This window comes from Rhinolophus ferrumequinum, assembly GCF_004115265.2.
Source record: "Rhinolophus ferrumequinum isolate MPI-CBG mRhiFer1 chromosome 5 unlocalized genomic scaffold, mRhiFer1_v1.p scaffold_110_arrow_ctg1, whole genome shotgun sequence".
In the NCBI taxonomy this organism is placed as follows: domain Eukaryota; kingdom Metazoa; phylum Chordata; class Mammalia; order Chiroptera; family Rhinolophidae; genus Rhinolophus; species Rhinolophus ferrumequinum.
The window spans coordinates 535,276-556,323 of NW_022680355.1; the positions used below are offsets into that span (position 1 = coordinate 535,276).

At 46.7% G+C, this 21,048-nt stretch overlaps 1 protein-coding gene across 5 annotated transcripts in view; it reads right to left on the minus strand.

Moving 5' to 3' along the window:
• The window catches only part of FRMD4A (FERM domain containing 4A), a 564,004-nt gene that overhangs the window by 79,322 nt on the left and 463,634 nt on the right, over positions 1–21,048 (minus strand). For all 5 annotated transcript variants that reach the window (XM_033100573.1, XM_033100571.1, XM_033100572.1 and 2 more), the window contains 3 exons: positions 16,103–16,168; positions 15,787–15,844; positions 11,654–11,740 (listed from right to left, as the gene is read on the minus strand). In XM_033100573.1, the coding sequence (XP_032956464.1) occupies positions 11,654–11,740; positions 15,787–15,844; positions 16,103–16,168 (211 nt within the window). The remainder of the gene's footprint in view (positions 1–11,653; positions 11,741–15,786; positions 15,845–16,102; positions 16,169–21,048) is intronic.

The window sequence follows — 21,048 nt, forward strand, 5'->3', positions numbered from 1 at the left end:
ATTTTTGACTGGTAAATCCTAGTCTGGATTAATCATGACTCATAAGACACTTTTTGGTAAAAACTCAGTAAAATGAATTGCTTAAAAGAAGCTGGCAGTCCAGGACAAAAACCCCCTAATCCCCAGGGATGCCCTTTCTTCCTAAAAAGCCCCGCCCCCCCCCACTGACACCCATCAAGAACACGCCCCCAAACTGTCAGGCAGTTCTCTAACCAGGCCCTCCTCCAGGATTTCCGTGGTGGTCTCTGCAGATGACAGCTGACCTACCCCAGCCTGACAGCTTTGGGCTGTCACAGCGGAGGCACCTCAGGGGGGTGTCCTTCTCTCTGCTGTGTGACCCCACAGTCTTTCACAGAGTCGGCTGGTGAGAACTCTGGCCACTGACCCATTTTGTACGGCTTTTCAAACCCCACAGCTATAAGCATCAATTCGATGACCTGATGATCTCCAGGTGTGCGCATGCACGCAGAGGACATTCACACAGCCGTGACTTCCAACGCTCATCGCAGGTACGACTGGGGTTTGTTTTCCAGGCAAACGTAAGGCCTGGAGAGAATGGCTTCCAGATCCCTCTGGCTCTCTGCCCTCCTAAAAGGTTGGAACAGGAACACTCATCACAAGTAGGCTGAGTCTGATCTAGGGGGGGTTGTGGGGAGCCCAGGGGCTACATTCTATGCCAGTGCTTTCTCGAATGGTCGTCATGACTGCTGAGTAGGAGACGTGCAACCTCCCGTGCCCCAGTAGCACTAGAAACACCTGTTGGTGATGCTGGACAGACTGATGTGGTTGGATGGTCTGCGATTTCACTGAAGGGGCTCTCTGGGGTACCCCCAGTTGTTGGCTTAGCACAGCTTTGTCTGTGGGAACAGACATCACTGTAAAACCAGAGCCACAGGATATGAAAATGGAAGTCCTGCCTGAGACTTTAAAATGGTCAATCTCCTTAAAACGAGTAGTGAGCAAACCATCCGGTAGGAGACGAAAAAAGAAAGGCTGAGAGTTAGCTAGACAGCTCACCATGCTTGTGTGACAGGCCACCATGGGCCTTGGTTGGTCTGAGGTGGTATAATTAACCAGCGCCCTTGTTCACTCTCAAAAGTGTCCTGGTTCGGATATTAATACCCTATGGCCACAAAAAGCCAAATACTACATAATGCCATTTACATGAGCTTCCGAGAGCAGTCAGATTCATAGGGATAGAAAGTAGAATGGTGGTTGCCAGGAGCTGGGGGCACGGAGGGAATGAGGAGTTGTTTAGTGGGGGTGGAGTTTAAATTTTGCAACCTGAAAAAGTTCTGGAGATTGTTTGCACAACAATGTGAATGTACTTAATATCACTGAACCAGACACTTAAAAATGGCTCGGATGGTAAATTATATGTTATATGTATTTTATCACAATTAAAATTAAAAAAAAAATTAAATCTTAATTTCGATGACTCTGAAAACCCCTTACCCTCAACTGTGGTATAAAACATTTAGGAAGGTAGAAACTGAGGGAGGATTTCAGAGGGAGAGATGTGCTGTGAGCCACCCCTCCCGGGAGGGGGACAGTGAAGGTCGCCTTCTGCAATGCTCGTGAGAGGGTGCATTAAGATCATCTGGAGAGCTTGACAGGCATCTCCTGAAATTAAGGGACACCTACGACTGCTCAAGGACTCTAAATGATGAGGAGGGGGCTGGCTAGCTAGCTACTGTTAGATGGGCCGAAGGTTGACAGGTGGACGCAGCTGGGGGATGGGGAGACAGTTTAACTTTAAATCAAGCTTGGAGCTTTGGTTGTTATTGGGACGGGGCACTCCCAATTTCTTAATAAAATTTATTTTGCTACTTAAAGTGACTGTGTGACTTTCTATTACCTGGGAGTGAGCCAAAAAGTCACGGGACTGCCTGCATTTTTATCTAGGGAAGGGCCCATTTAAAAAAACGGTGTGAGATCAAAGGATTTCGTCTGGTGAGTCCCAGGTGGTCAATGTTCTATTCAGCCTAGCAAAGTTTTTCGTTTTTTAAGCCAGAAAAACCAACTGTGTTCCTAAGTTACTTGGTTCATGCTTCCTTTGGAGTGGGTGGGGCTATTGGATGCTCTTTTGCAGAGCTCTGAGATCCAACAAGCGCGTTTGGTTTTGATTTGCTTCTTCAAATTACATCCAAGGTCAGTGGGGGCTCCCTGAGTGGTGGGAATCTGCTTCTGCGAGTGATTTGGAAGCTTGTTGGTCTTGGGGGGCTGCTGGCCTGTGTGGCGGGGTGTTTTTTTGCATGTGACAAACACCGAGTGTTGTGTTTAACCCCGACAATCCTCACAGTCCAGGTGGCTGTGTACATGGCCTTTTCAGGGCTGTCACATGTGCCTGCTCATCTAGGGACAAGTCTGAGGCCAGGCACTGCTGTGGGAAGTGGATGAGCCCTGGGAGACCCCAAACCCCACAAAAGGGACAGATGTGTCTGTCTGGGGAGCGCAGAAAAACGACTTCTAGTCATCTAATCAGATCTAGCTCGGGCTTTGGCTACCCTGAACAGTCAAGGATAGACCTACGTAAAGACTAGCAGTTTTCTCCCTCTACCACTTTCTTCTGGGAACATGCTGCTTTCCCTTTTTCCTTTTATTCATTACTCCATTCTGGCTGTACAATGAGTTTGCCCCTCTGACTTGTTTCTAGTTTTAAGATTCCTGATCATCCATATGAACTGCTCTGTTGATGAGGAAAGTGATTCGTCTTGAAGAAGTGGAGCTAGAACTGGGATGTCTCGACTACCAGGCCAGATATCTTACTACAACAAATAACAGGGTACCTGAGCTAGGGGCAGGAACATAGCATCCAAAGAGTCATGCCGACCTGGAGATGAACCGTGCAACCAGTACCCCCCGGCCCAGGTGGGTGAGATCTTCAGAACACAGTGTACTGCTCTCTCAGAGGTATCTCCATACACGTCACCCCAGGGGAGGTGTGGCCCTGCTTCTTCTCAAAGGGATGGTGATGTCCCTCGCCTTCCATACCTTTGCAGAGAAATTATTCTCACATCATTGCTTCCTCGAAGGGTTAGCCACCTGGATGGGGCAATGCTTTTATTTTCTGCTCATAGCATCACCTTCTTCAAAGCATGGGTACTGTAGGGACAGGTTCAATAAGAATACAAGCATGCAAGTTGGTGTCCTTGAAGCCCTGGCTTACTCAGCATCGGGCTCTGAAACAGCCTTCACAGGGACCTGTGGGCACTGAGACCGTAGGTTCTCAGATCCGATGACCAAGGAAAAAAACCCATGCTCCTCACAAAGGGACATTGTTTGTTCTCAGTGGCAGTCCCGCCTCCCACATTCAGTATGAAAGTCTGTAACGATATTTGCTATGTCAAGGGCAAAAGCACTTTAATTGTGGCGAACAGGAAACTCTTTGAGATATAAACGTATTCAAGAGGGAGAAAATTAGACTATTTCTGGTGTCTTAGAGTCTCCATTTCATAGACATAAAAAGAGAGGCATAGAGAGGTTGAACAAGTTGTTTATCACACCTTTTTTAAATATATTGGAAGTGAGTTAAGAGCATCAAAATTCCTCTTTGGTTGCGATTTTGAGATTTATTTTGGGCTTTTGAGTGCCCATGGAGGCCACTGGCTTACAAAACGTCTTTTGGTTTTGAAGGTGTAACTGCTCTAGCAAGGGATTTGATTTTAGCTCAGACTAAAACATCTTCCAACAATAAAAGAACAAAGTAAAATCGCATAGAAAGTTCCTTGTTACCGGTCTGTAGAGCAGTGGTCCTCACACTTTACAGTCTGGGTCTGAATGAACGGGAGGAATAGTGAGGCTCCTCTGAGTTTCTGAGTCTGTAAGTCTCGGGTGGGGACTTGGAGTTCTTATTTCTAACAGGGGCCGTAGATGCTGCTGGTCCTAGGGCCACACGTTGAGAACCACTACTGTGAAAGCTTCTGTGCTGCACTGACCAGCCCTTCCCTTCGGGACTGAAGGATTTATTCTCTCTCCAGGAACTGCCACCTCGCCCCAGGTCAAGACCCCTTCTCTCTGGTCCCCTGCATCTAATGACTGGTTGATGCCTGGGGTAAAGCTCAGCCCCCAGCGATGGCTCTGAGGGTCATTCCAGCTTCAGCGCTTAATCCAAGATTTCATTACAGCCCAGCCTCTCTCTCTCATTCTGGCCCTGGCCTTCCTTCATTTTCCTCACTGGAGTTCATTCCACAGCACTTCCCAATATACTTCCTGAGTGTGAATCCATCTCAGACTCTGCTTCTCAGGGAGCCCGGTGTGTTACGCTCTGAGAAGTAGAGTCACTTAAATGTCACCTCCTCTGAGAGGCCACTCCTGACCATCCGCCGCCCTCCCACACTTCCTTACTGATTTTTGGTCTTCGTAGAATGGAACATTCTGAAACTATAGATGTACTTGACGTTATCATCTTCCCCACTAGACTAAGCTCTGGGAGGGCAGGGACTTGTCTCTTGCTCACTGTCACAACTGCAGGGCCTAGCACCGGGCATGGAACATGACAGACACTCGATAATTCTCATATGGGAGTTATATTGGAGAGGCTTTCATTTTCAACACCCTCTACCGAAGGTCTAAAGCTCTAGCTCGTGGCTAGCAGAGGACTGCGATTCTCGTATGGGAGGAGAGATTGGGATTCGTAGTCCAGAGAGAGGATTCAGCCACACCGAATACTGGTGTTTTGGGAAAGGCAGGTCTAGTATTGATGTTTTGAGAAGGGCATCTCAATTTTCTTAGAATACAATTGTTTTCCCCCCGTTTCTTTCTTGAAGAGTTAAGATAGCAGATCTCTATGCCACTCGTCCCCGACCCCAGTATCCCTCCACAGGGGACCTTCTCCTCAGCTGTGAGGCAGCCCCCTGCCCCCCTGATGACCCATGGTAGGGACCTGTCACCCACAGGCACTGACCCATTCCAGGTCCACTCAGCACCACAGTGAGATCTGAAGGACTGATAGGGGGCAATTGGAGGAGGCCCTTTGATCCAACCCTGTGAAAGAGCAAAGGCTGCAAAATCCTAAGAATGCTAAACGCATTAAGTAGGGTTTTTCCTTCCCGGGGGGTGCACAGGGTGTGCTTTCCAAGGGGAATACAGATAATGGAATGAGGGAGGCACACACCCAGCGCCAGCCAAGGCAGAGGGCTCAGCAGCCCCAAAATAAGTCAAGTGCATCCAAACAGAAGCTGAAAATGCAGTCAGCACTGCACTTACTGGAGTGCTTAGCACACTGAATAATTTAGCGGGCGGGCTCCACTGGGAGTCAGTTCACAGTTAATGGAATATTTCCTGTAAATATTATTTTATCTTCCTGCCTCATCATCTCAGACAGTTCAAAAATCTTTACTAATCTGAGGAGGTGACAGTAATGCATCAATTCTCTTAGCTAATGCCCCCACTTCCGAAATACGCTTAGGAACCAAAGGAAGCCACACTGGCTGCTCCAGGATGGGGGCACACCACTTACTCTGGTTCCTTCTCCTAATGTCTCAAAGGGGACCCCACAGTGCTCCTAATTGTGCATCTAAGTGTACATAAAAGCGCCCCTAATTGCACATGAAATAAATAAGTAAATGCCGTCTGCTGAATATGTAACAAGGACCGGCATTGCCATTCTTCCCCAGAGGAGAAATTTCATTAAATATGGGCTGGTGAGTGGGCTGCAGCCATAAATAATGATTTGCAGATATTGACTATTTCTTCTAGGAAGGTTTTTTTCCCTTGGAGTTGATGTTTCACACTATTTGTGCTCTAATGATCACAACCTCAGACAAAGCATGCCGGAGGGGTCTTTATTCTAACTTGCTTGGCGCCACGCTGAGAAAGCATTTCTGTCGTAATTTATAATTGTTTCTCATGATTACGTGGCTGGTCTGTTTGAAGTGTGCCAACTACAGGATACGATAGAGAAGGCAGCTCAGCTTGACACCGGTGGGGAGTTGAATCTTGAGTGTGGGAGAGGCTAACTTCTCAACGCTTTTGGTCCTGGTGCTGCAAAATGGGGCTGATTGTCCCAGAGAGCACAGCTTTCGGACGTTCTCAGGCTTTGACCTACGAAATGCAAGTCCTCCTTTAAAAGAGGGAGCCTTTTGTGACAGATTCCATCCAGCCTTGTTTACCTCTGCCCCACATGACCCCAGTGCTGTAAGAGTTAATAAACAATGCCTCTTCAATATATATCACTGAGTTTTCATTTAAATGTTCTCAGGGAAGAGAAACAAAGAAGTCCTGCTTGTACCAGCGCAATTGCCTGAAAACGATGGGACAGCCGATTGGAGCCATGTCACTGCTGGTGGTCACTTTATGCTGCTGGCATTTTTTTCTTTTTTTGATGGCTTGGGTCTCATTGCTTAGCCATAAATGTAAACTAAGACGAAGCTTGAGATTGATGTCAAGTGCCAAATGCCAATCTGACAATGTTTCGTTATTCCCTGAAACCAACAGGATGGTAACTTGTAAAATTAAGGACCTCTTTCTTATGCAGCACCCCAATTCTGCATGCACATACACATGCTAAAGTGGGATGTGGCAGCTAGGAGAAAGTAGGGTAAAATAATCTATGCAGTTGCAAGATTGTTCTTGTTTTTGGACCTCTGTGACCCTCCTTCCATTTCTGTCAGCATTGCTAAACCAAGACAGCTACACCCATAGATACTGCCAATCCTGTACTCTGATGCCACACGCAAAACTGTGCAGAGAAACTATCAAACCATAACTGTGGGACAGGAGGGAAGCACACTGTGATCAGCAGAAGGAATGTTTCAAAGTATTGTACAGTGTTTTAGCATGAACACGAGTGGAGAAGTGGGGAGGCAGGCCTGAATGAGAAGGACAAATCACTGGGTGATGGAGAGAAATGGAAGGATTTACTGAGAGTCGATGGGGGGATATTCAGAACCTTCTATGGAATTCTGCAACCTATCCTCAGATACTGTTTTGGGTTCTGCCTGATCTTTTTAAAAGAACTCATATATCCAAGCAAAGTCCAGTATTCTGGGGCAGGTGGATGTACTGTAGTCATATTTGCTGATTTCTAGGGCTTTTGGGGTGCTATTCTCCACAAGTAGTTTTAAAACTTCTGAAGTTGATCTTGAGCGTCTACAAGTACACAAAAGCCAAAATGCTGTCTGTGGGTGGCCCCACGTGTCTGAATGTTCCTGACACGTGTGCCCGAGGGCAGAGAGGCTTTTTTTTTCCCCCTGACAAACATCAGCAGCTTGCATTTTGGGCTACACTTTTGCAAGGCTAGGAGCCCATGGAAAGGACCAAAATGTTCCCTCCATTCTACCTGTGAGGCACTCTATGTTTGACTCCATCTCCCCTAAAACCACCAAGGCTTCAGAGTGAGGATTAAGCCATTTAGGGTAGACTCTGCGACAAGAACGGCAAACTGCACCCCAACCAGATAATATGGAACAAGCCATCGTCCTGCCCACTCCTGCACAGCAATCAGCCACCCATTTTTTTTTGTTTTTGGTGGGCCATATGGAAAGACTTGTGCGGATTCCCACAGGAGGCTGCTGAGCTCCCTGGCAGGCTCTCGGTTTGCTGACACTATTAGAGCTGTGCACAGCAGGGTGCCTTGAGGCCCTCCAGGGGCAAGGGAGCAGGCCTACCCCAGCCACTGCCTCAACTTGAATGTTGGCTCTTAGTCGCATGGCACCACATGACACAGCTGCAGTAACTGGGTCAGAGGGTGAGGAAGGACCTCTGCCTGGGCTGGAGGTGCAGCTGTTGCTGCAGACGGGCCTCCAGGTGCCCAGAACTGGGCTCCACTCCAGGTTTCCTGAGCTTTGCTGGGGGCTCAGCACGGAGAGTTCTGCCTGGCCAGAGTAAGAGGGTGTGGCGCCACCTGCACGGCCATCCATCAGTGGGGGCAAGCCCAGCCTTGAGCCTGTGCCTCAGGACACCCCAGCTCTCTGTATGCAGAGGCACTGCCACACATACCTGTGGAGCCTGGCTGACCCTCCCCGAGTGTGAGTGCGGAAAGGAAACACAGATGGCTGGCTAGTCAACTCCCGCTGCATGTCCAAATTGATTGAGAGGCTTTCCCAACGTTCAGCGGCCAGGTCAGAGGTGGGGTGAGTGGGACTGGGGGAGACTGTGACATCTGTACATTCAAACAGTTTCATGTGAGCTTCTGATGTTCAGCTGAGATTAAGTATTACTGGCTTGGAGCACTGACAACAGACTTCGACCGTGCATCTCTTCAGAGTCACAGCTCTGGAGCCAGGGAGTTCAGAGGCTCACAGTTGCCTTACACAAAACAAAGACGGTCTTTTTGTGACGGTGATGAGAGTGGGTGTGAGAAAAAGGAACAGGCACCCTGCCTAGTCCTTCTTGAAGCTGCAACTTCTTACCTATGGCTGTTTAGACTCAGGTTTTGCCTTTGGGCCCCATCCCAGGTCTTAGCAGAGGTGGGTGCCCCCTGGGCTAATGAAACTTAGACTTCTCTTCCCCTGACAGGCCTTTCAAAGGCCTGTTCTTAATTTCATACTCAGATTGTACACCCATTTCTTAAAGAGAGCTCCCCAAATTATATGAGGTCTTGGGCCCAGACAACCTGGGCCTGCCTCTGTGTCTCACCGGAAAGTCATACGAGGAACCTCAAATCTACTTGCGGCGACTGGGAATTTTCCCGTGTGCTGAGTGCCTCTCCCTGTCTGCTCTCTGTTCAGTCTCTGGTTCAGTTATGCTTTAGAACTTCTCCAGACTCGTACACACCCAACTGTCTGCTTGTCACAGCCACCTGGACGTCCCATCAAGCCTCACAGCTGTGTCCTAAACTGTCCTAAACTGAAGTTATCTCCCGTTCTCTCATGTCCCGTGATTTGTCTGATCCAGAGGCCTGGGTGTCATTCAAGATTCCCCTCCTGCGCTGCAGGATGTAGGTCACATCTACCTGCTAAACACCTCGCTTCCACTTCCCCTTCTCTTTCCCTTTGACTGAGAGCCAACCCCAAGCCCCCACCAGTGCGGCCTACACCACTGCAACAAGGTCCTAGTGTGCAAGTCTCGCCCTGCATTCCTTCATCCCACCTCCCCACAGCTGCCAGACAATGCTTCTGTGACAATGAAAATCTGATGTGGACACTGCCCTGCTCCAAAGATGAAATCCTCTTAGCAAAGCCTTCCGGGCTCCTGGCCGCTGGAGCCTCATCAGCCTCCTCTCCAGCAGCCCTCCCCGCGCCCCTCTTTCCAGCCCCGGCAGCGCCATGTTTCCCCATCATGCCACGTGGTCTCAGCCTGTATGTCTCCCCATCCCATCCGTCCAGCTGCAAAATCTCCTCCACCCTTTCAGACCCAGCTCCCCACTTTGTTGCCTGTGAAGACTTGTCTCTCCTCCTTGAACCCAGTTGATGCCTCTGTCCTTTAATTCACCCCCGACGTCCACACAGACTTCTGTTATATCAGTGATCCCAAGTGGCCTCACTTGGGATCACTGATATAATTATCACGCAGCTCTCTCCCCGATAGCCTGGGCAGGCCTTGAAAATATGACGTGTGTCTTAAGTATCTCAGCGCCCTGCAGTCTGCTTGGCACATAACAGCTATGCAATAAACATTTTCAAATGAATGAATGAATGAATGAATCAATCAATCAATCCATCAATCAACAGTGACTCTGATGGCTTGATTGTCCCTCAATTGGCAGTAGACTTGAGGATCCTAACTACTTTCTCAGAAGCCACAGAAGCATAAGTTACTCTAAGTAATACCTCACTTTGAGTAGAGCCAATACCCTAAATAAATATACACACCGTTGAACACTTTTGAATGTTAAATGACCTGGATGAGTTCCACAAATGGTAAGTTCCACAAATTCTTATTCAATGGCTGATTATTCACACCTCTGGATTCCTACTTCTTACCTTGAAACCTGTTTTAGAATCTTAAGAGACTCTAAATTTATTGAGTTACAATTTACTTACAATTTATGGAGCCCTTGAAATGTGTCACGCCCTGCTTTTTACATATATCAAGTATTATCTTGTTACCTCTTCAATCTTCATTAGTGCCTCAATTAGAGAAATAAGGCAAGCTTAAACCTATTAATAAATTAAACTGAACACGCATGAATATTCGCTAGCACGTCTTTCACAGTGCTCCAAGGGAGAGAATTCAACCACTGAATTTTAATGAACTTGGCTGTGGACCTCAAATGTCCATGTTGGCCTTGGCTTTCCACCAGAGTGGGCCATCAAGAGCTGGATATATTGTAACTAGGATTTTGCTAAAGGATCCAGAAGTAATCTTGGCTCTTGCAAGCAGGAAAACGGTCAGGCAGGTTGAGAATAGAGGATAGTCGGTGTGAAAAGAAGAAGGGATTGAAGACAGAACTTGAGAAGAAAAAGCAGAGACACAAAGGCCACATGGGAATGCGGCAGAGGGGAAGAAGTTTAGACCCCAGAGCCGAGAAAAACAAAGAGGGTAAAATAAAAACGCAGGGTCCAATTCATGTCTTGAAGCATGTTCATGGAAACTGGGGAGTTTGGGAGAGACAGCCACAAAATAATACGTCCTGAACAGCCAGGTTCCTGCTGAATTGTTCCCACGGATGAAATCCTTTATAGCATTTGCTCAGGCTCTTTTTTTAGAACTTAATTGGCTTACTGATGAATTTAGTAAAAATCCTCTCCAACATAGGGCCATTTTTTTTTCCCTATGAATTTAATAAAGAAGCTGGCTAAAGGACAGATGTTAACCGGATAGATGAGGAGAAGCTCAGATATGTAGTATGGATTTGAATCCTGTTCGTGGATAAAGGAACTTGGAGAAAAATCTGGAATGACATTATGGACCAGTATTGCTTTCTCTCTCCTAAAGCAAGTGTGGTTTTGATACACTTTTAATATGTATTTCAGGGTTTGAATAGCATACTGTCTTCTCTCCATGCGCCTCTGCCAGAAGAGCTGAATGACAGCTCTCTCCTTAGAGATATTTTTCCATTATAATTTTTCAATTTGTTCTGGTTTGAAAAATGTGTGTAAACGAAAACAGAGAAAATTCAAGCACTGTGCCCCCTTCAAAACGTTCTGCTCTGTGTTTACAATGACTTTGCAGAGCCCTCTATGCTCTTCCCTTTATTTTTGGCAAATGACCTTATTTTTTCCAGATTTCTGATCACTTCTAACACACCATAAAATATTTACCAGATTTGCAGGGATTCCTCTTACTCCTCTTTATTTTTCACCTCTTTTTGACCTACAATATCTTCTTGTCGTTCCCTTACACACACACACACACACACACACACACACACACACACACACAGAAGGAAAAACCAAAAAAAAACAAAACACCTTTGGGAAGACTCAGATTAGCCTCAGGATTCAAGAGGGATGTTCCCCACTTTCCCAAGGGCATAGCACCCCAGGAAATTACGGGACAGGACAGTTCTTCAAAGTCCTCTCACCCATTTGAGAGAGCTGAGCCAGTCTCCTTACCTTAAATAATTATAACAGCTTAGGTTTCCTTAGTGACGGAGAGAAGAAACATATACCCAGGGAGCTCAGACTGGATTTCTGTGCAGTGATTTGTACACACTCAAATTAGCAGGGGCTTGGTGAGCCCAGAGTCCCTCAGGCTACACGGCGTACCATTTTCACCCCTTCTCCGCCTGTTCCTCTCTCAGTGTCACTGAGGAGAGCACGCTTACCTTCCTTGGCTTCACTTTATCGTGGTAGTCATACTGGAAGATTCCTTTGTAGCTCAAGCCCAGCCACCATGGTATCCCCTGCTTGTCCTAGGATATCAAACGTAGTACTGGTAAGTATGGGGCTGGAGAAGATAAACATGAACCAGAGCTCACCTGGCTCATCTGAAGACAAAGGACAATGCAAATCCCTTGAAGTGGATGGAGCCCATCGCTCTACATTTTACCTGAACAGATGTGCCTCATCATGAAATAACACTCTGTTATGTGAACAGGTGACAAGGAAAGTGCCCTGGGCTGGGGACCCAGCAGTGCAGCCACGGTCCTTTCCCCTTTGGCGAGTAAGCAGTGAATGCCTTGTTCTGTGTTCTCCTTCTGAGACGTTCAGTTCTCAGCGCTGGGCCCCTCACTCACCACAAGGGAAGAGCTGAGAGGTGGTGAGCATTCTAATAAAATATAACCTTCTGAGCAGAGAAACTGTCATCAACTGTCAGAGCTAAAAGGGACCATGAAACTATGGAAGGCGAGTCCTCAAAAAAAGTTTAAAGATTTCTTTTTTTTAGAGCAGTTTTAGGTTCACAGAAAAATGGAAAGGAAGGACAGAGATTTCCCATCTACTCCCTACGCAATTCACATGCATAGTCTCTCCAATTACCAACAGCCCTCACCAGAGGGGTACATTTGTTACAATTGATGAACCTGCATTGACACGTCAGAATCACCCGGAGTCCATGGTTTACATCAGGGCTCACTCTTGGTGTTGGGACATTCTGTGGGTTTGGACAAATGTACGAGTATGTACATGTATGTATCCATCTCTGCCCTAAAAATCCTCTGTGCTCTGTCTATTCATTCCCCCTCTACCTCCTCCCAGCTCCTGGCAACCAGTTTTGCCTTTTGCAGAATGCTATACAGTTGGAATCACACAGTAGCTTTTTAGATTGGCTTCTTTCACGTAGTCACATGCATTTAAGACTCCTTTAATAGTAAAGACAAGGAAATGAAAGGGTCGGTGGTCCTGTTCTACTGAGGACCCGCCCCTGCCCCAGCAGGCCAATGGCAGTGCAGGGCAGCAGGTGCTCACCACGCAGGCCTGCTCACCTTAAGAGGACAGCAAGGTACTAGGCAGGACTGTGTGACTCATGCCGTTGACAAAGTAGCAAAATGGAAGCCTAGACATTCTGGGGACTGAATTAGAAACACCAAATCCCTCTGTTTATTTCTTCAACAGAGACGTCTTGCCACCAGATTGTAAGTTGTAATTCTACATTCAAGACGGATGGCTGAGCTGTTAATTAAAGCTCCCAAATGCTAGGAGTTGACAGCGGGCATATCAAGTAGCCTTTCCCTGGATTTGTCCTAATTGTCACATCTGTGAATAACCTAATATGCCTGATCAGAAGTGTCTTGAAAACCCAAAATTGGCTTCATGGTTTTCAAATATTTGTGGGGCATGCATAATTTCAAGGTAAGCACAAAGATAAAGGGCAAAAAAATAAATAAACACATTTTTTTTTTAAGTTTTAGAAGTTTCAGGGTATAGAATTAAAAAAAAACCAAAACTTTTTTAAAGCTATAAAACCCCATCTCAGAAAAGTGCCTCTGTGCACTGCAATGGTTGTGAAGGACAGAACCAGAGGAGACCCAATGCTGTTGCAACTTCAGATTGACTAGGTAAGAGTTGTCATGACACCATAAAATATAGCATCTGTGAAATTGCGAGGCCACCAAACAGTGAGTCTTGCTATAAAGGTTTAGGCTTGTTGCATGTGTGTGCTCTTTCTCCAAGTAAGGAGAGCATTTGCTTATATCTGGAGATTCCAAAAGTCAAACACACATGCACATTTGGCACTCTGAAAATTACAAGGTCTGCTTCTAGTCTAACACGCTGCAAAGGAGCGTATTTCTAAAGTTTTATTGGAAGCAGAAAGCCTATATATATTAATATTAGAGGCCACCTTTTTGTCAAGCTCCAGGGACAAAGAAATGGAACACAGGTGTAAGCAAGTAAAACTGGGTGAAGTCTCATCTCACAGACTTCCAATCTATCCACCTCAATCCATCTCAATCGCCTAACAATCTGTCTCAAAGTCTTCCAATATCTAGAGGACGTTTGTGGTGGTGGCTGAAGAGGCAAATTTCTTTTTTTAAATACAACTTAAAAAAATTTTCAATTACAGTTTATATACAATATTATATTAGTTTCAGGTGTACAACATAGTGTTTAGACATTTATATAACTTACAACACGATCACCCCGATAAATCTAGTACTCACTGAGGCAAATTTCTTAAACTATTTTTTAATTATGAGTGATGGAGATGAGATCAAACGAAGAACAAACAGAGAATGTGGTCCAGGAATTTCTGAATTCCTGGTTCCCATTCTTGAAAGCAGACCCCAATGCTACACATCACCATAGAATACTTCCACAATTGAGAGACAGACTCACACTGTTGATGTCTATAAAATGCCTCTTGTAATCATGTCAGGAACTACTGTTGGATCCTTATGTTTCCTTTATGGTAACAAGGTGGCAAAACGGAATTGTGCTCCGAAATTCTCACTAATGATGTGTTGGACACTGGCAGCCAGCTCAGTGGGTTTTGAGCCTCTCTTTTCATGAACAATCCAGTTTCCTTTTGGGGAGTTGACTGCCCACTGACTTCAATGGCCACATCCCAGGGGCATGGCCTTACATGGGGTAGTCTCCCTAGAGAGTCCTTTTTTCTCATATGGGATTGGAGACAGCCCAAAAGGCCAGGTCACACTCCTCATGACAGACTACAGCTTACGCTGGAGAAGGGCATGGATGTTGTGATGGTTCTATGAGTTCAATAAATGATGGCGATGGTTCTATGAGTTCTATAAATGATTGTGAAGGGGGATTAGGAGCTTCCACTGGTGGGAAGAGCTTTGGTAGGATATCAGGAAGAATTTATTGCAGGATTAAATATTCTGAGCTGAGTTGCTGGGTGGGACTGGAGTTCCCACATATGCCTCAGCTCTGGGCTCCACAAATGTGGTTCTGACATTTATTCCCATCGTGGAAATGTATACATCCAACTACTCAATTCAATTCTCAGTTAACACTTGGTAAAAACTTACTGAGCATCGACTAGGTGCCAGGCACTACACTAGGTTCCAGGAATATATAACAGACCACAACCCACAGTCTGCCATCAAAAGGCTGTGCTTTAGTGAAAGATACAGGTGATTAAATGCATACCAAGGACATGTAAAGTGTTGTGCGTGCTGCCACAGGTGACACAAGATGAATGAAATATGGTGTACCTTCTAGTCTAAAGGAATTACAAATATAGTTGGGTGGAAGGAAACCAGGGGAAATAAATGGGTAGAAGACCAAGAGAAGCTCAGGTTGGCTAGTGAAACTGTCTTGAGTTCAGAAGTCTTTCCTGCCTTTTTTGGCTGGACTTTGGGCAATGACTTAGTTAAACGTTTCATGTTGGCATAAATTAAAGAGGGGAAGTTATCCTTTCTCATCACAGAAGAGGATGCGTGGGGATATCGTTATCTATTATTTCAAAGCAGAGATCCCAGTCTGGGACATTAAGGATAGAATGAAAGAGAACTGAGAATGAAGTCCACGTCTCATTGGACTTGCCATCACAATATTTAAGACGGCAGATGGTGTCTTCTTAAATAGCCACGCACTCCATTTGTCAGCCTTCAATCCCAGTTCTCCTCCTCTAAAGTTGCCTACATGGCATTTGACCACCAAGAAAAACACTGTTGATTCTGCTTAAAGTATTTGTTCTCTACAGTTCCTTGTATTTAGGGGGAATCTTCCTACTGAGAGGCTCTGTGGTCCTGATCTCCCAGGGTCCTCCTGAGAATGAAAGGAAGTAGGGATCTATTATACCCACTTCACAAAAAAGAAACTTGTGTTTTGGAGAGTAACACCAAAGAATCAAGTCTCACTACATTAGGGGAAAAGTTCCATTGTCCCAATTCCCCCTAAGCATGCAATCTTCCTGACCAAGTCCTCCCCACCTCCTATACCCCAAAAAATGTCTTCTAGAAAATTATAAAAATAAAAAAAATGACTTTTTTTTTTTTTTTTTTTTTTTTTTTTAGGGCTGGCTTGGTAACCTTCACCAAATGAGTTTACTTACCTTCACTGCATAATAGTGAACTCCGTATGTTGGGAGAGACTCCACGATGCTCATGTAGCTGGAAAGAGACAGACAGACAGACAGACACACACACACACACACACACACACAGGGTGTTTATTCAACAGAACTGGTATCCTGTACATATTTGCATGTATGTACATGATAAAGTTTTCAGAGTGATTAGTTACTTGAAAATTCAATTGAATCATCATCCCCTTGGAGATATGGCTTTCTGAGCTGGACTGAACAACCCTGACATCTGCTACGTGAACATGCACAAACACAACCTCAGAGTATGGGAAGGGCCACTTACTTTACAATTGCTTGACCCCTGGTCTGGCCATTCAGTTTCTTGTAGTGCTCAATCACTCGGTCCTCACTAAAATGACAAGAAAAGGATTCTGTTATCACAGTCCCTAGGCCAATGGCCGAGCACCCTGTTAATGGAGATACTTCTGGGCTCGAGCAACCTCAGGGGATGCTCCAAGAAACCAACAGGTCCTGGAAAAAGGATTTGTCCTGAGGTGGCATTTCCAAAATCAGCCTAAGCGAGCTGCCGTAAGCAACAGCATACCTAAAAAAGCCTGATTTCCCCTCAGAGGACTCACACTCTCTTTATCTTTGACTTGTAATCATTGAAATAAGATTAGAGCTCAGGTTTTGGGGTGGGCTTCTTGGAAGAAATTATACCATGAGAGCAGAGGAAGAAGTGGTGAGCAGGCGTTTCAGTAGGGAGGGACACAGAAGAGGGGACTGGAAGAGGACTGACTAGCCAGACATGGGAGTGGACACTCTGGCTGACCTTCTTGTCTTCCTCATTTCCAGAATCCTGTCTACACAAGGCTTTGTGGGGGAAGGGCAGGCATTGACCTTGACAGAACATGGCCTACCCAACCCTGAATTAGTAATCAGGGTTGATGGCTCCCAAGGAAGATGGCAAAGTCCTGGGACTGGGGCCTGGTTAACACAAACCAGGAGGAGATAAAAGGGTCAGCGGGAACTCCTTCATCTTCTGAAATCTTAGGTCTAAAACAATAAGAGATTATTAGCTCAAGCCTTGGGAGACAATGGGAGGCAAACCCTTCTCTGACAGGGTGGAGTATGTGAAGGGCCTCTCTGATAAGTGGTGTGGGAGCTGTGGCTGTTACCACTCTTGCCTTCAGAAGCACGGAGCCAACCTTGGTAATCACAGGGGAAGCACTTGCCCCTGCTGAGGTGTGAGATCCAAAAGCCTTGGCCTTGTGACAATGGCCACACTGCCTTGGAACCTTATTTCTCACCCTTCTGCCTCACTCTTCCTCACCACAGGCCAGTGGACACCATGATGGGATGTGATCCTGAGGATGGATCCTCAAGACCTCAGTGGTGGACATTTATTGCCTATTATTAACTTAGTATCCCAGGATTGATCTAAAGCCTTCTGTCGCCCACCTTTTTCATTTTCAGCTAGGCCATTTCTGGGTGTACCACGTTCTATATGTTCATTACTTACTATCTGGGGCTGTAAAAAAAGTGATTTGTCTTACAACCACTATCTTAATCTTTAATGAATATCTCTTCATTTTAGTTTTCTGAAATTTGGTGCATGTAAGATTGACTCTTCACAAGGAAGTGTCTTCATAAATATCCAGAACGGGGACTAGCTAGCTACAAGGGCCTTTCTCTAGCTGGAGAGTTGTTTCTGTGAGGTTCTCGGCACCTGTTCGAAAAGGAGCAGATGCAGCCATAATTCTCCTCAGCTCCCATGCACCAAGGAAGTTGTACGTCGAGTGTGACAAAGCCCTCTCCTGAGCGAATTCTCCAGGACTGTCCTCTGTGGTAGATGCCAGCCTTACCAGACCTGCAGAGTTGTGTCAGGATGTTCCAGGGTTGCTGTTCTAGCTTCCTCCCCACCCACCCACCGAATCAATAGCTGTGTTGGCACGTTTCCTCCCACGTGATCGGGCATTTTGTGAGGTCGACTCTGAGAACCAGGTCAGGCAACGCGGTGTAGATATGGGCCTATTTCCTTCCCAGCTCTGGGAGAGAGGATCCCTCGGCTGAGGTGGGGAGGTGAAAACCCATATGGCGCTGAAGCTGTGACTACAAGCAAGGCTCAGGAAGAACACCAAAGTCAGAAACACTGCCAGGCAGCTGTTGCGCTGTTTACGGACTACATGGCCTCAGCGTGTCTGACAGCTGCGGGAACCGTCAGCCCCCTCCCTACCTTGCCCTGTATCTCCTGCTATCTGAGACCATCTGTGAGGCCACAATACCCACCTTCTCCTTCCTCAGCTTTCCCCACCCCTATTGCCCCATTCGAAACACCGTGGGCCCAGTGTGTCATAACACACGCCAGCTGACTGAGACCCCATTCTGCCCACGGGCCTGCTCCAGCTCCTGCTCTGGGAGTTATAAATGGTTCAAGGGCACTGGGTTCTGCAGACAGTTTCCCAGCTACCCCAGGTTTGTGGTAGGGGCTCAATGGGATAACTATCAGGAACCCACCAGCCAAAGTAAACGGAATCCCAAAGCACTATTTGGAGGACACAGCATTTCATGAAGGAAAAAGACAAATGACTAAAGCTGACTGTGCCCTAGGCAGGGGCTGGGTGGTGCTGCTGTCAAATTAAATCATCTCTCTGCAGACACGAGGCCCAGGAAATGCATGGGTGACGGAAAGCGAGACAAGGTGACAATGGTATGGTTCCCTGTCTTGGAAGGAGCCGTCAGCCTGCAGTGGTCAGTGACTGCGGGGTAAAGGAAGACCTCCCTGCATAAGGGTCTGGGGGGTCTGGGGGGCCTGGGGGGTGCAACCAGGCCCTTGAGAGAATGCAGGTCAGGATCCCGCCTTGTTCTGTGGCCCTCGGCACATAATGCTAACTTTCTGCCTCAGATGCCGCCCCAACTGGGAAATCACATGGAGTGAGACGCCCAAGCTTGTTAAAACGCTCGGGGAAAATTAGCAGAAAGGATTATTACACGATTACTCAGCACTACTTCCTAATTGCGTTATGTGACTTTTCACTTCCTCTCTCAATCACAGTTGGAATCTGGTTGGTGAAGTTCATTCCATTTTACAGGTAGGGAACTGAGGCAGCAGAGAAGTAAGCCAAGTCTCCTGGACGCTCATTAGCCCACAGTTCAGGGACTCGGCCGGGATTCTGATACCCACTGCTCTGCTCATTCGGCTGCAGTGCCTCTCCTGATGAGTATGATGGACTCCCTATAGCTTATTTTGGCCCGAAGGTTGTCCATCGCATCTGCGAAGGGCAGCAAGGGCTGGAGGGCTCGAAAGAATGGTGCATAAGCATCCTGTACTCTAGGATGACCGGGCAATTTGGCCAACGTGACTGAGACTGTGATATGAGGAGTGAGTGAAGGTCTCCTCCAGCAATGGGTCGTGGTTAATCCTGCAGGGGGCTGGTGATGCCGAGGCAGGGATGGAAAACTGTAAACAAGTTCGGGCAGCTGGCTCTGCCTCCAGTCTGTATTAATTTGAAGCAGGAACAGCATTTATCCCTTCTTTGACGTCTCTGCTTTTTAAAAATCCAAATAAGTAGATTGGAATGTTAAAGCCAACCACAACCAGCCAATGATAATAAAATAAGGTGAAAAGTGCTATTTGTTTTGTTTTGTTTTTAGCAATGCATCATCAGAATAGCCCGTGCTACCGGCTTGTTTATATATCCACTGGGCTATGAAGCCGGAGGGCACCTGCTTCCAAAACCACCCCTGCAGTCATCCAGCCATCCTCTCAGCGCACGGAGTCAGACACGGGTGCTTGTGGGTCTCAGGGACGCCCAGGGAGAGGCTGGCCTGGTCAGAGATGGAGAAATGTGCCGGCCGGACAGCTACAGATGTGGATAGAGGGAAAGACGTTCACACTGACAAAGGGGAAGTGTGAACGTGAAGGAAGGAGTTTGGGTATCAGTGATAATCTGTGAGATGGAGCCAACTGCAGAGATAATGAGAGAGAGAGAGAGAGAGAGAGAGAGAGAGAGAGAGAGAGAGAGAGAGAGGAGGAGGAATTCATAACTGAAATGAGCATAAGGTAAAAAAAAATGTTTGGAGACGAATGAGGAGGAAATTGAGGGATGAGTTAGGCCACAGGCAACTGAGTCCAGACGACCCACCAATATTACAGCCCCCCAGCCCCGCTGGCAAACACATCCCCTCCGTGTAGGAACTACTGGTCTCTAGTTATATCCTTGTGCCTCTAGCTTCTCCGCCATTGGTTTCCTGAGAAGGAACAGCTGGGGAGATAGAGCAGACAAGGCCCGGGGCGGGCATAAGGAATTGGGGACAGGGCACTAGCATTGCGTGAACACAGGAACAGGAGTGACATCTGTTGTTCACATGTACAGACTGCCAGGCTAGAAGTTTGGAAGTTGACACATGCAAAGTCTCCACAGGTGAAACAGATTCTGTTCTTTGGGGGTGAATTACAATTATATAAAGCCACTATTATCGAAGTCTCTGTTACTGAAAGAAGAATGGCAAAAAAAACAGAGAGATGAGATGGGGGACGCCAGCCCAGCTGTCCCATCCCTTGGCCTTTTGGGGAGAAATGATTCTGTACCGGAGTTTACTCCTGCTCATGCCCTCTGCATCCCCACGCGCCCTACACGGGCCGAAGGAATCTCTTAAAGCCACCGCACACCTCAACAACCCGTTTGCTGACTAGGAAAGCATCCAGACAAAATGAAGTCTTAGGGATCTATAAACTTCATAAAGCGCATCACAGAAGCACTCGCAAGCATCACATGTTATCGTTGATTAGGATTGAATTGTTCTGCAATTTTTCATGTTATTATTATTATTATTATTATTTTTATAAAAGCAGTTACAATGCTTTTTTCCCCCCAACGAGTCAGAAGGAACATGGGGGGTGCTGCATTGTGCTATTTCTAAGGACCGTGGTCAGGAGGATTTCAACACACTAGCCAGCAATGCAAGCCAGCCCCGCTCAAATGTGACCCAAACCACAATCTGGGCACCTTTCAAATGCCCGATGCGTTCAGAATCCGTAATTGCAGGCTTGACAGATGAACTACAGCATCATGTTACCTGGCAGCCAAATCAGGAGATATGAAACATTATGGGAAACTAAACGCATCAATCTCTCTCTTCTGCAAAGAAAAAAAAAAAAAACCACCTTGGAGTTTTCCCCCACCTCGAACCCTCACACATCCTGTCATCACATGACAAGGATTCCAAAAGGAAACTCTAGCAGCACATGAAAGGATCTCCAGGGAGGCGAAGCTTCCAAAGTGAAAT